The 14109-nt window shown below is 45.0% G+C and overlaps 1 protein-coding gene across 3 annotated transcripts in view; it reads left to right on the plus strand.

Moving 5' to 3' along the window:
* Positions 1–14109, plus strand: part of SH3PXD2A (SH3 and PX domains 2A) — a 269014-nt gene that overhangs the window by 110473 nt on the left and 144432 nt on the right. For all 3 annotated transcript variants that reach the window (XM_030030152.1, XM_030030155.1, XM_030030154.1), the window contains exon 5: positions 8649–8740. In XM_030030152.1, coding sequence (XP_029886012.1) covers positions 8649–8740 — 92 coding nt within the window. The remainder of the gene's footprint in view (positions 1–8648; positions 8741–14109) is intronic.

The following is a 14109-nucleotide window of genomic DNA, read 5'->3' on the forward strand; positions in this document are numbered from 1 at the left end:
AATGCACTGTCTTCCTGCCTGTGGCCGAATGGGTCTCTTTAAAATATGTAGGGTCTCACTGCGTCCCCAGCGGCCCTCCTTCAGACAGGAACTGCCGGCGACAGGAGTGGTGAGGGCTGATGTCAGGGTTCGCCCAGCAGATGCGCAGAGGAGAAAGCAGTGACTTATGCCAGGGGGCAGCTGCTTCTCTGGGACCCCTTTGTCCGCGCCCCAGACAGACCCGACCTGACCCAGCTGGGCCCGCTGGTGCCCTGCCGGTCACAGCCGAGGGATATGTCGTGGCGTCGGCCGCTGGCACGTTCATTGACACTGCGGCGCTGTGATTGCTGCCCTCCTTCTCGCTTCCTTTTTTCTCTCCTGGAGAAGTCTGGCTCAGTTCACTCTGGTTCAGATGCTACAGGGCAGATCTGCTGCTGCTTCTCATCTCGGAGACATGGCTGGATGCTTCCCCAAAGCCAAGCTGTTTACTTAACCTATTTATTAATAGACACTGCTTTTACGAGCACAGACCCAGCCATGTTGGGTTAGCCCAGTTTTCCCCAGCCCAGTGTTTCCTGTCTCCAGCAGCAGCCACAGTGGTGCCCAGCAATGACTATGACAAACCTATTGTGACTTCTCCAGAATATTACCCCAGCTTCCAGTCATCTCTGGCTCATCTGTGCCTGGTGTAGTGTCTTTTTATTTCATTTGCAGTTTACTGTAATTTGTCTTTAAATTGCCTCTGTCCTTCACAGTAGAAGATGTTTAAATCTGTATGGCACTGGAGAGCGAGGCTTATAGTCACTGAAAAGCTTGAGAGCAGGCATTGCATCTTGTGTCTGTGTGTGCTTCAGGAGGGCTTCATCCTCCTTAGTGTCTTTCTGCATGGGGTGTCAGGTCTTTAAGGAAAGAAGGCCCTAGCTAACTCATCCATCCCCCTGGGATGTATCTTGTTGGAGCACGTATGACCATGGTTGTGCCTGAACAGTCTGGGCTGCAGGTAGGTGAGTGCTTCGGCCAGTACTGGCAAGTAAAGGAATGCCAAACTTTTTTTCCATCCCCTGCATTTGACTCCAAATCCATGCCCAGACATTAATTTGTCCCCAGTGTGGATGGTAGGCAAGCTTGTGCCCACTCTTCAAAAACAGTATAGAAGTAGCTATGATGTCCTGCCTTTCACCAGATCCAGTAATGGGCTGATTTCTTTGCCTTCTGCTACAGCTTCCTCCTAATTACAGAGAGTAAATGAAGATGGTAGTTGGGCACACCATTGCCTGGCACAGGACGTACCCAGTCATTCTTAAATCCCACAGCACACAGTTGGTAACCTGTGTAAATAAACAGAGGGACCTGAGAGTTGCAACTCATACCTCTCCCAACCTTTCTAAGTCTGCACATTTTGTGAGAATAAGTTTTTCTTTTGAACATTTATGGTTCATCCAATTTGCATTTATTCAAAGAATGATTGTCTTATGTTATTGCTCTTCCAAACCTGGCCCAGGATGTGAAAGTCCACAAGACTGAAAATAATGATGAAAATCAGGCACTGAACTTCAAAGGTACAAAGTATTTAGGGAAACAGCTTGTAGAATGGGAGCTGCTTGGTACAGTGAAGTCAGTGGTAGTTCTGTTACTGACCTTCAGCAGGGACAGGATTTTATCTCTGGGGCTTAGAAGAGGCTTAAAATTCGGAAATGCTTTCTTTCTACCTTCACTGAAGGTCACCACTTATAACGTTTCTGGGAACATGACTTTCATAATCTTACTGTAATCTTTCCATCCCAATATGAAGTTAAGTAGGAATGACAGAAAGCTGTGAATTGGGAACAGAAAGTTAGGTGGTGAGTCTGAACCAGAGTGGCCTCATTTCACCAGCCTAAACCAGACGCAGGGTCTCTCTCCTTTCAGCTGTAACTACAGAGGGAACCTGAGTGACTTGCTTAGCTCCGATGCTAACTTCTAGAAAGCTGAAGTGAAATGCAATGAATACTCTCTTGGTATAAGAAGGGAATTTCCCCTCCCCCTCCCCCCCCCACTAGTAAATTAATCTTACTCACTACTGTTTCCTACTCTGTAACAGCTACTGGTGCATGTGCGTGACTTGAGAGTGGGATCATGCCCACCTCTTTGGAGGTGTGAGCTGTTTTCTGCATTTCTTCCCCTGTCCAGTGGATGTTTTGACTCTTTAGAGAGTTGTATAGAACTGTAGAGCAAGAGCATCATTTTGACAAGTTCAGTCCTGCTGCTATAAAAGAAGAGTGCAAAGCTTACGGCCCATGCTAGCCCTAAAATGAGTAGGCAGACAACATGCTTAATTTTGAAAAATTTAGAGAATTATGCTGGAATGATGTGGGTGAAGTTGGTGGAGAAAATCTGACATGGGATAATAAAATGAATAAATGAGTCAATAGACCTTTGTCCACTGGAATCTCTGAGGAAGCAGAGGAGGGAGGCAGGTTTGGATGCAAAGTTAGTGGTAATTTTTTTGCCAGATGAGGGTTCTCCATCCATTTCACCTGCCCTGGAAAGAAAAAGCGCAGATGGGCCCTGGCAAATGAGCAGTGCAAATGTTCGACCATTTGTTGTTTTCTTTTTGCAGACTGTCTCTGACAGAGCGTGGTGATTTGCATGGCTGAGAAGCAGGTCTGACTTCTGCTGTTTGGATGTGGTGTTGTTCCGGCACTGGGCATAGGAGCATGACAGGCAGAGGCTGTCTGAGAGTTTGTGGGGATACTTGGCAGTAAGGGGAGGTCTGCAGAATGTTCTGTTTCAGGGGCATCAGCCCTCCGGACCCTACAGCATGGGCCTCCCGACCCCTCACTCCTGGGTGATTCTTCATTGCATTGTACCAGCTTAGAGAAATGCCATCACAGAGGTAATTAGGCCAGTGGTTTTGCTAAGGCCGCAAGAAACTTTGAAGTTGCAATGAAAAACAGAGGAGTGGGACACACAGGGGAAGATATCCAGGACTTTTCTTATCTGTAAACATGAAAGTGCAGGGTCTGGATGTCCTTACTGGTAACCTGAGTGAACTACCGAACAAACTGTGTTTTACCAGTAAATGTGTGCCGCCCACTGGAATTGGTATCTCTGGATGATTTCCCTCTTAACTGTAGGCTTGGAATTAGTTTAGTGTGATTTAAGGTCTTCTGGGCTCATTGGGCCTGGTTTTCTTAATTTGTTTAGGAGTTTTTGCCAATGTGAAAGAAAGAGCAACTTCATAGCCTTGCCTTGCCAGGGGCATTTTATTTATTAAGCTTTTGATCTCTCAAACACACCTCTGGTGTGTGCTTGTCCAGTATGTACCATCCTGTGTTCAAGAAGGACCTCTGAGGTCGGTGGTTCACAAAACCACTGCTCTCTCCTTACGCAGCCCTCTGGGAAGACTCAGGCCAGCATTTGCAGACTTGCATCTTTGTGTGTGTTGGTCCTAATTGAGGGAAGCATCTTTGTGCAGGGAAGCTGTTAAGATGTGAAGTCCCATTGTCATAAAGACTTACCTGAATTTGTCACATGCCTTCATGCTGTCCCAACTGGAGGTGGATTTAAGTAGAAGCTTACAGGCTTTTCTGTAGTGTGGCTTGAGTACCCAAATGCACGCCACCTAAATAAGAATTAGATGAGCAAGTCACACCAGTGCCAGGAAATATTGGTCATTCTTTTATTAATGTCCACAGTGTGAGAGACCACACTTCAAAAACATAATTACCTGCCTCTTGGTCTCTCAGTCCTGCCTCTCTTTCAAGGTTTAATCCTTGAACCTGTCAAGACAGATACGCAGACGTTTCTGTCTCTATCCATTGTACAACTAAGCTGGTGCTGACTGAAGATGGAGTAATAGTTAGTCGTAGTCAAGAATGAGAGTTTAAATGAAAAACTTTCAAACTTTATCTGTCATTTTTTAATCTACATTTCAGAATCTTGATGTGTTTAGACCAGCTGCAGTAATGAGAATTAATTGTTTGCAGTGCCCCTCGGCACCTGGAGTAGAGCCTCGCTTTCCATTGCCTTATGGTCCTTCCATGCCAGAGGCCCAGAACTGTCCCAGTTACTTCCAAAACTCTGCACCCTCTTTTTTTCCTTCCCTCAGCTCTTTACTTATTCCTACATCTCCCCACTTCTTCTTCAGTCTGAGTCACCACCATGTACTACTCTTCATCCATGTCTCTGTCTGACACTCAGTGTTTGCCATCCAACCTCCACACTTCAGTGCTTTGGGTTCAAGCTTAGAGTTACTTGAGGCTCTCAACAAAACAGAAATGGAAAGGGTTTTCACTTAGGTGAAACAATTTATTTCTCTCTTCTGAGATAAACTATTTTAATTGCACCTTGCCCCTTGCTGGACTCATTGCCATTCCCAAATGTCTGGCACTAATGATTAATGTTAATTGAAATGATAAACAATTGAGAACAGGATACTTAATATGAAAAGTCAGGGAGTCACAACTATGCGGTACGGTCAGCTGTCTCTGTGTATTTGTGTGCAGAGCTGGGATTAACTTCACTGAACATTAGGGATCCAAGAGCGCTATATCTGAACTCCCTCAATGGGCTGCGGGGAGAGACAGTCAATGATTCACCCCACCCAGAGCTAGACATATGTGGTGGGATAGGCAGAGCAGCCCCTGAAGGTGCTGGTCTTTCTCTAGCGATTGTACAGGTTGATAGACCAGTGTGACCCGTCTCCCATTTTAGACATGTTCAGTGGGGTGAATATCACATGCCTACACGCACGCTGTATAGCTCTACATATACATGTCTGTGTGCCTGTTTTTTATAAATGTATCTGCATAAGTGCAACACAGAGCACTCAGTGCATCCTTACACGTACCTGCATGGTTTTGTACCCATGTGCATGTATTTTGTGGAGCCTTTGAGCTGTAACGTAGTCCCACGGGGCTGTCTGCAGTTCACGTGAGCCCAAGCGATGAACCCCTGCCTGTGCCTGGTGCTCTGATTCGAATGCTGTGAGCGGCGTGCAGCAGCCTGCCTGCAGATGAGCTGGTGCTGTGTGAGTAGCCAGCCGTCCCCAGTGCCGAGGGCTGCTTGCTCACACCCTGGCTGGTGTTACAGCTTTTCTAATAGCCTTTCGAATCATCCACTCTGCAAGACTGTCTGAAACCTGTAATACAGAGACAGACATCGTCACAGGCTGAAATAACACATAAAGGCATACCTGCTAAGGAACGTGTGAGGTCTGAGCAGCGCACGTCCGCCTTTGCATGCCGAGTAAGGCAACATGCTATTACTGATAATACTTGGTGGTTGTGCAAGGCTGAATTCTGCTTGCTGGCACTTTTTATCTCTCACCTTTCCTGTGCAAATTCCTTGCTGTTTCTGGATGCTTACTGTTTGTAGCTGTGTGCATTTACTTCTGGTTTCCACTTCCCAGGAATAATGTCACTTCCCTATCCTTTCCATCCTTTCACCATCTGTTTTCCTCTTTTTCTTTACCCTTCTTTCTTTGACCCTGCAGTCTTTCCTTCAGGCTGTTGCAGCTCTGCCCTGGAACTGTCTTGCTGGAAATGCCAGAAACTTTTCCCCTTGCAGAGTGACAGTGGTGTCCCTCATCTCCTCAATGCACTTTCTGTTCGCTTGCTGGAATTGCGTTGGACTTGGCTTGCTCCTGGGTGGATGTTGCGTGTTTACTGAAGAGACGTTTGTTTCTCAAAAAAGCTTTACTGGTCCCTGCCACTGTCCAAAATCAATAGACCGACTCTGCCTGGTTTTACTCCCTTGTTTGCACTTTCTTAGCATTTCTTACCCCTTCTTAAAGCTTTGTTCCTTAATCAAAACAAGGAAAAATTGACTAGCTGCAGACTTACACCTGAGTTCCCCAAAAAACATGCAATGGCAAGTTACTACCGAGTGGATTTCATTTCACCTCTGTGCACTGGGCTGAAAATTGCAGTACTTTGGGAGGTGATTCAGAAGCAGGAGAGCCTGCCCTGCCCCTGGGCTGCCATGTCCGTAGGGTGGGAAGGTGGATGGCTGGGTGTGGAAATGGCTTCGGCTGATTTTTATCCACTGCCTGTGAAAGCCTGGAGTCAGGGATGTGCTTTTCAATTACCCCTCCCCGGCCTGGCAGGACCACAGTGCTCCTGGATAATTCCAGGCAGGGAACCACTGATTCAGGGGGGTCAGATTTCCTAAGGCTTCTAAAGATTTAGAAACACAAATCTCCATGGCAGCTTGGTAGGATTTGTGCTCCTCCATCACTGAAAACCTACTCTGTGCTCCAGCTCAGTATTGACATCTGTAGCCTGGTTTTTGGGAAGGGTGAACACCTGCGACCTGTAGGGAAGTGGTGACTCTTTGAGAAGGTGTCTGATGTCCAGGACCCCCTGCGATAGGTATAACTTGGGTATTTGTGTTTACCTAGTAAAGATACATATCGTTTGCAGTGCTTGCTCTTGCCTCATTGACTGCACAAGATCAAGCCCTTTGAGATTTCAAAACACACTGTAGATATTAAATATCTGAGCCTCATAACCTTTCTGCGGATTAGGTAAGTGTTATTGCTCAGCATTGTAAATGGGTAACTGAAGATGTATCCCTGCTGAATTTGATGGAAGGAGGTTAAGTAACCTGCCCGAACTGAGAAGGGCGTTAGTAATAGAGCCATCACTAAATCTCAGCTCCATCCACTGTTGGTTAGACAGCATTGCTTCTCTGTGTAATTCTGTCTCCTGCTTGAGATGCAGATGAACAAAACATGCTTTTAATGTTGTCTGTGTCCTTGTTAGCCTGTGCTGGTGAGGCATTACTCTTTGTCTTTCAACATGCTGTGACTGTTACTATTCCCGGGCAGTTCCTAACTTCCCAGTGTTAGTCCTGATTTGCCAGCTGGATGCATGCATTTATGCACATGTGGAATAAGGGCAGAGAGCTCACACCTTTGTTTTGCTTTTAGGCAAGATTGAGTGGATAGCAGTGGGGACCAGGGCATCCTTCATTCAAATTAAAGCACTTGAGTTTTCCACCTGTTACGTTTCATCCTGTGGTAGTGCAGCAACCAGCCGTGCTCTGTACACATGCCCCAGCACTTGGACCTGCCAGGCTGTTGCCCGGCTTCTGCATCTGATACTGCTTCCTTATTGCGAGGTATCTCTTTCTGCTCTATAGTGCAGTTGCATGTGACCAAAGGCCAGGGCCTCATTCTTCACAGGCCTGCTTATATCGAATGGATTTTCCTTGTGTTTTTATAACATGCCTCCACCAGGGAAAGGAGAGCTGTAGGTGTGGAAGCACTTGGCTCTGAATTTCAGGCCACCTCAAAACAAGACCTCATCATCTAATACTGGAGACCTGCAGTTTCAGAGCAGGATTTTTTCATTTTTCAGCTCTTTCGCTTCACATCCCCAAGTAGGAGTGGTCTTGGAAACAAATCTGGTGACTTCGAAAGCCTGGTTAGAAACAGCTGTGAGGGTAACCAACTGCCCTATCCTGCCTTCATGCTTTGGCTGGGCCTTCTGGTGTGTCTGACCAAGATCAATCAGATGTCTCATGGGTTAGTATAACCAGTTCGCCCTAGTGCACCTTCATTTAGCTCTGGTGCAGTTTTTCATCCATCTTTCAAGATTGTTTGTCCTACTTTCAAGTAGCAGAAGAGCCAGACAATCTCATTTTGTCAAACAGGTTTACAGCACCTCTAAGAAGCTTGGTCTATATTTAACCTGTGGCCTATTTTCAATGTAACTTAGCACAGGAGGAGAACGCCAGCCTCTTTTCCTCTCCTGCTGGTCATTTCTGGAGGCAATCTCAGAGTCACGTCACTTAGAGCTGCTGTCCCATCTCTGTGGGCTGAGGACAGCTCTTTGGCCTCTTTTGGCACCATAAAGCTCTAGATTCTGAACAGCAAATTCATAGCACGTTTCTGCCTTGTGTGCTTCTCTCATTGGTTTGAAGTCTCGCTTTCCAGAACACTGCAACATAATGTGGTTGCTTCCCAAATGGTACTTAACTATTGCTGAATGCGTTAGTGCTGCGTACCTGCGCCTTGCAGAGTGCATGGACATTGTTAGCCACGATGTGATGTGAAGCCTTCTTCATGCAGAAATAGCCTCTCTGCCTTTTTTTTTTTCCAGTCACTTAATCAAACTTCCTTTCCTGTTAATTTAGGAGCAAATTGTTGTTTGGTTTGTTGGGGTTTTTTTTTAGCAAACTGCTTTTTCTGTTGACAGTGCTTAATGGAAAGCTTTATGGAGCATATTCGTCTGTTGTATTAGTGGGTGTTGAGTCTGTAGATTTTCACTGCTTGAATTTGCATGCATTGGCATAAAGCGTGTAAACCCTAAGCACTGTTTGAGGTGCTGTGCGAGCACATATCATGGAGACTGTCCCAGCCACACAACACTTATCTACTCAGTGTTATGGTTTTGCACAGGTGGAACAAATTCTGCTCTTGTACACATGGCAAAAAAGTTACATTGGCTGACTCTAAGAACCATTGCTTGTCTCAGTTCAGTGCATCCTACTTGACATTTGCAGTCAAGACATGCTATTTCCATTCTTCTCAGGTAAGTAGCCAGGCATGATGCTTTCCTTTTGTATTCCCTTCCCCCTACCAGGACTGTTTTGTCTCCTCTTGCTTGGTAGTTTAGATGTTTGAGGCCATGTTTTGAACTTGACTTTTCTAAGTGCTTCTCCCTCCCTGTTTCGTTTTGCAGGCTCTGGTTCGGCTTCCTCCTCACATTTCACAGTGCGATGAAGTCTTCAGGTTCTTTGAGGCTCGCCCAGAAGACCTTAACCCTCCAAAAGAGTAAGTGCTGTGATGGATTTCCAGTGCTGCTCAGTTCATTTTGATTAGCGGGAAGGAAAAGGTCATTTGGTTTTATTACTGCTATAGGTGTGGGAAAAGATTTTGTAGCTTTCAAGCACTACCTAGAAAATGCCCAGCAATTACGTAGAACCACGTTGGGTGTGTGGAGGACAGGGGAGTCAAGCAACCCTCAGACACAATTTTCAGCCATCCTCCGCCCACCTTTGCATTGTTTCTTGCTAATGGTTCTAATGAGAGAACCTCCCCTGGCTTGTGGGTTTTACATGATAATTATCACCAAAGAGTCATTTAGTTCCCAAGAGCATTGGCTCAGCAGCAGGGGGAAATCCTGCCAGTAAGCACTTGGCTCATAATTACCAGCTGCTTCTTTAAATGTACTCCTGCCCAGAGATACTTAGTTATCTGAAGGGAGCAAGATTGTGGTCCAGATCCAAAATTGTCTCTGGAGAGTCTATTCTTTCTAAGCAGGAAGCCAAGAAAAAGGCTGGGAAAAGAGTTCCCATTGAATACGAAACAGAATTGTAGCCTTTACCTTGGAGCAGACAGGCTGATTCATGCTGATGCAGTCAGGGTTCAGAGGACTAATTTATCCAGGGAAAGCGTTGGCAGGAGGGTATTTACAAGCAACTGTGCTGCCTCGCCTCATATTTCCTTTACTCCTTCATACCGAACAGGATGTATTTTGCTGTGCTCCGCAATAAGATTTTGACTTGGTCCCATTGTGTTTTGTGCTTCTTTGTTGCATGATTTGAAACTTGATTGCAGGCTGTGTTACCGTAATTTGCTTTCTCCAGTGTTTGCACAGCCCATTAGGTAAGGGGAAATGCATGTAAAGCTTTTGGGTTTTGGGAACTTCAGCGCACACAAACCTGTAGTTAGTGGAAAGATTTGTATTGGCTTCAGCTATCTGTTCCCATGCTCCTATAGAGGAGAGGACCTTTGCAGTTTGATTTCCCCAACTTTGTCTCTTGCACATACATGGTTTTATACAAGGGGATGTATTAGCAGTTGTATTAAAGAAAACACTGGTAGCATAGCAGAGAGTGAAGTCTTTTTTGAATGAGAGAAAGAGCAGTTTTTAAATCAAAGGTCTGAAAAAAGAGCTGGTTTTCTGTTGTGGGTTTTTTTTTTTTTTCTAGCCAGCTTTGGTTTAGAAAAATGTCTGCGGTGAATACAGTTGCATGTTCATTGCTAAACACATATTGCAAACTTAGAAACCATTGCAGCAGGATATACCTATACTCGAGACTTGCTGACCATCACAGTTTCCATTTAGTAAGAAGGTTCCATCCATTGTAAGAAGGTTTGCAAATGTTCCTTGATCCCACAACACCCCTCTGATGCAAGGAGGCATCCCCATGTCCCAGGCAGAAACAGACACCCAGAAGAGGAGTGAGGTCCGCAGGGTTATGGGAGAGTTCACCTGGAGGATCTCAAATGGACCTCAGGAGTCTGCTTTAAATGCTGTTTAACACTTCTGTCTGCTTTCTGTACTGATATGGACCCTAGAGCATTAGGCCTGAGTAAAATAGGGTCAGGACTGGACCACCGCAAGGCAGGGAATGGGGACCGAGGCCCACCCCTGGGCTGGCACTAGCCATTATGGCTTTCGTTCTCTTTTCCCTCCTACAAGTTGTTGAGGGACGTTTGCTGAGCTCCCTGTTGAACAGCCTTGCAGCAATTTTCAAGTTATCCATTTGCTCCCCCCCCCCGGAAAAACAAAAAAGGCTAAATGTTCTCAGCCCAAGCCTTGCATCTTGTTCCAACCTAGTAATATGTGTGATTTATTTCCCTGGCAAATGTAGAGCAATAACCTGATTAAATCTCACTTCACTAATGTCTGCAAGACATTAATCTAGCTGGGTTTAAACAAATCCTACCTCGTCTTCTGTAAGCAAACAGATCTTAGGGAAGGTGTCTAAGGTTTCTGCTGGGAGCGCTTCACAAAAGATGTATTGTTGAAACTGAAGATTAGTCTCTACAAAAAGATGATGTAAAAGCCAACGGAAACATCTTAGTGTTTTTCTTCTGTGAACTGAGGGGGAAAGGAGGAGATCTGGGCTCACTGGACCACTGTGTAGGGTCCGGGGGAAGGACACCTCCAGGGCGATTCTCAGCCTCAGCAGTCACTGCAGGAAGGAGCACGGTCAGCCACAGAAATCCCCAATTTATTCCCTCATTTTGCTACTCTGCCAAGCCCCTCCAGAAGCAGTGAGCCAGTGGTGCCCAAGCCCTATGAATTCAGTCTTCCCTGGACCTCATGGTCCATCCTTCATCTCACTGGGGGTGGTAGGGGTGTGGCCTGGGGGCAGCATCTAGACTACCCTAATTATTTTATCTATTTCTTCAGCTGCTTCTTTTAGCCCTCAGTGCAGAGGTGGTTCATATATTGATATACCAGCATAAACATGGCATTCAACTGGCTGGATTAAAGGAGAACATATATTGCCCAGCGAGGGACTCAGCCACCAAGGGATGGCAGAACAGAGTTGCTTGTGCCGCCTTCATGTCTCCTCTCTGCACAATGAAATGGTCTTTAGTTTCATGATCACCTGCTCTGTTTTTCTGCAGCAGCTCAGCCTCATAAGACAAAGCCTGACCTAGAGTTTAATTAACTAATTTTCAGGAATGTAGCCTTAATCCTACGGGCTTTTGGGTTGTTGAGCCCAGAGAGTCCACTGAGTTATTACCTGTCTGTAGAGCAGTGACTGAGCACGTGCTCCCAGCCAGAAAAACATGGAAGCTTTAACTTTGAGGGAGGACGCACAAAAAAGTCTGGTTTACCTGGCAGCTGGGATGCGCGGAGAGGTATCCATGCCCTTAATTTTTGAGCCATGACTCGCGGTGAAGCGTGTGCAGTAATTTATGGATTACTGCAGTAATTTGGCTGCGAAGCTGTGCCCTTCACTTCTGTTCCTATTGTCCTAAAAGAAACCAACATCTCCCTGTAGTCCCTTAGGCACTTTTACAAATGTGTTCCTGGCTTCTTCCTTATAACTCTTCATCTGCCCTACCCTTGCCTCCTCCCTGCTTCTGTGTACTGTCCTGTCCGGGTTATGCTGTGTTTGGCTTGCAGGCTGCTCCCTACAGGGTCATTTCCTACTGCTGCTGTGCTCTGATTGCCCGCAGTGCTGAGCAGCCTGCAATCCAGCTATAATAAAAGTTGGGCTTTCCCAACACTGTTCCAATCTGGCCGATTTGTTCAGTTGGATTCGCAGCTTAGGTTTTCTGTTTCCTGTTTTGGTGACGGTCCAGGCTTTCGAGTCCTGTGACAATAGGCAGAAGGTATTCCTTTCAGCCCCATTAAACCTCTTCCGAGTACAGCAGCTTACAGGCAGATAGCTGGAGAGATGTCTCAAGAAATCACAGCGTTTGAACCAGCTGACAGTCTCCTTTGAATCTGCTCCTGCTGGTGGAGCTGGCTCCAGGTCAGATAGCTCCCAGCAACAGGTTTCCTTCATGCTGCATGGGAGAGACCATAGGAGGACACTCAGTCCCTCCGCGGGATAGTCTGGGAGCTCTCTCAGACTGTTTCACGTGGTGGAAGCATGGCCTTTGTAAGGGAGCTGGCACACATTGGGAGCACTGGTGTGCAAGGCAGGGTTTGGAGCTCCAGTGCCAGTGTTCCCAGGGCAGCCAGTTTTCAACCGCTTAGGTCTGTAATATGTGGAATTTTAGTGTTTGAGCAAATGTGTATGTATATAGGCAAATGGCTGGGCTTGTGTCTTTTACCATGCCCATGTAAGGACCAGATCCTGCATTGCTATGGGAAAAGATACTGTAAGGTAAGAAGGAAGGGCATTTTTATTTATCCATTATTCTAAGTTAAAATACCATGTCACTGAAAGCCATTCATTTACTGGATACTTCTGTTAATAATTATAATTACTGATAACTAAGCCAGAGGTGGATTAATTTCAGACTTCTACTGGGGATTTAAATTCAAGGCTGAGGTCAGGCCAGGGCTCATAGTCAACAAACAAAATCTCAGAAACCATTTTTTTAATGATTCTTTTTTTACTAGAAATAACAGAAATACCCAAAGAGTAGGATTAATCAGTTAGACATTGCAGATGGTCCACTGCTTTTAGGGCTTTTTTGCAGGTACGTTCAAAGTATCGCAGCCAGACCACTCATGTGTGAGTTCGCTTTTTCTTTCTGGGTCTGGATCCAGTCTAAAAAGCAGATCAAGAGCCAATGATTCAGTTCTCCAATACTCCCCCTGCAGAAATGCATGCAGACTCAAATGAGACTTCTGTTTAAACCACCACTAATAATACTAACAGCTGAATTTAAAACAGTGTTCAGTATCTGAGAATATTTTTCCTGTAAGAATCATAAAGTGGTTTTCAAACAATATGCAGATCTGGGAAAACTAGGGAACTTATTAGGTTTATGACATAATATTATGAGGGTTGATGCAGAAAATGGACTTAATGGTGAAGGTGCCTTTACTGAAGAATAGAAATGCTTTATTGTGGTCTGTAGCTATGGGCTTTACTGATTGTATCTCTCACATAAATATTGGTATAACACTCAGATACTCAGATGCCAGGCAGCCACTGTAAAACGGAGGCTGGATTCTCCCTTTATTCTTCATGTGTTACAAATTTCTGATAAGGAAACTGGAAAGAAGTTGCCAGGGTAATGCAGTGATCATGTTAAGGAAGCATGCTTTAGTTTATGAGCCTACCAGTGCTAAAGTAGAGTTCCTTAATATGCTTCTTTCTATCCATAAGCATGACTGTGTTTACATATGACTATTTCTGTTTCCCAAGTGTACTCTAATCTGCCCTGCGATAACAATTCAATTACCTATTGGTAGAGAAGGAAAATTTTTCATCTGTAATATATCTATATTTATTCTGATTTGTTTGATATTATAAAAATATTTTCTCTTCTATTTCATCCCTTATGTTTCTTCCCTTATATTTCTCTTATATTTCATCCCTTTAGAACTGTGTTTCCCAACACATTTGATAGTTGACTCTCTGAGCAGATGTGCTATGAGGACATGGCATTTTGTGGTTGCAGTTTCTTACAGGAATTACAGTATAGGTAATTTTCACATTGTTTAGGAATGTGGTCAGCACCATTTTATGACAGTCGGTGTTACAGTCTGCACTTGGCAGTGGTATTGTGACTGCTCAATATTAAGGAAATTCATTCCACTTGAGAGGTGCAGAATGGAAATTTATTTCCCTAAGAAATGCAAAATCAGAAAAAAGATGGAAGTTTTATTTTTATGTGATTTATCAGCTGGGAAGTAAATTCTAAAACACAGAGCAGGAAAAGCTCTGAATAAAGATGGTGGCAGGATAAGGCAGTTAAGACCCACTGTTCTGAAG

The sequence above is a fragment of the Aquila chrysaetos genome, chromosome 11, assembly GCF_900496995.4.
Source record: "Aquila chrysaetos chrysaetos chromosome 11, bAquChr1.4, whole genome shotgun sequence".
Lineage (NCBI taxonomy): Eukaryota > Metazoa > Chordata > Aves > Accipitriformes > Accipitridae > Aquila > Aquila chrysaetos.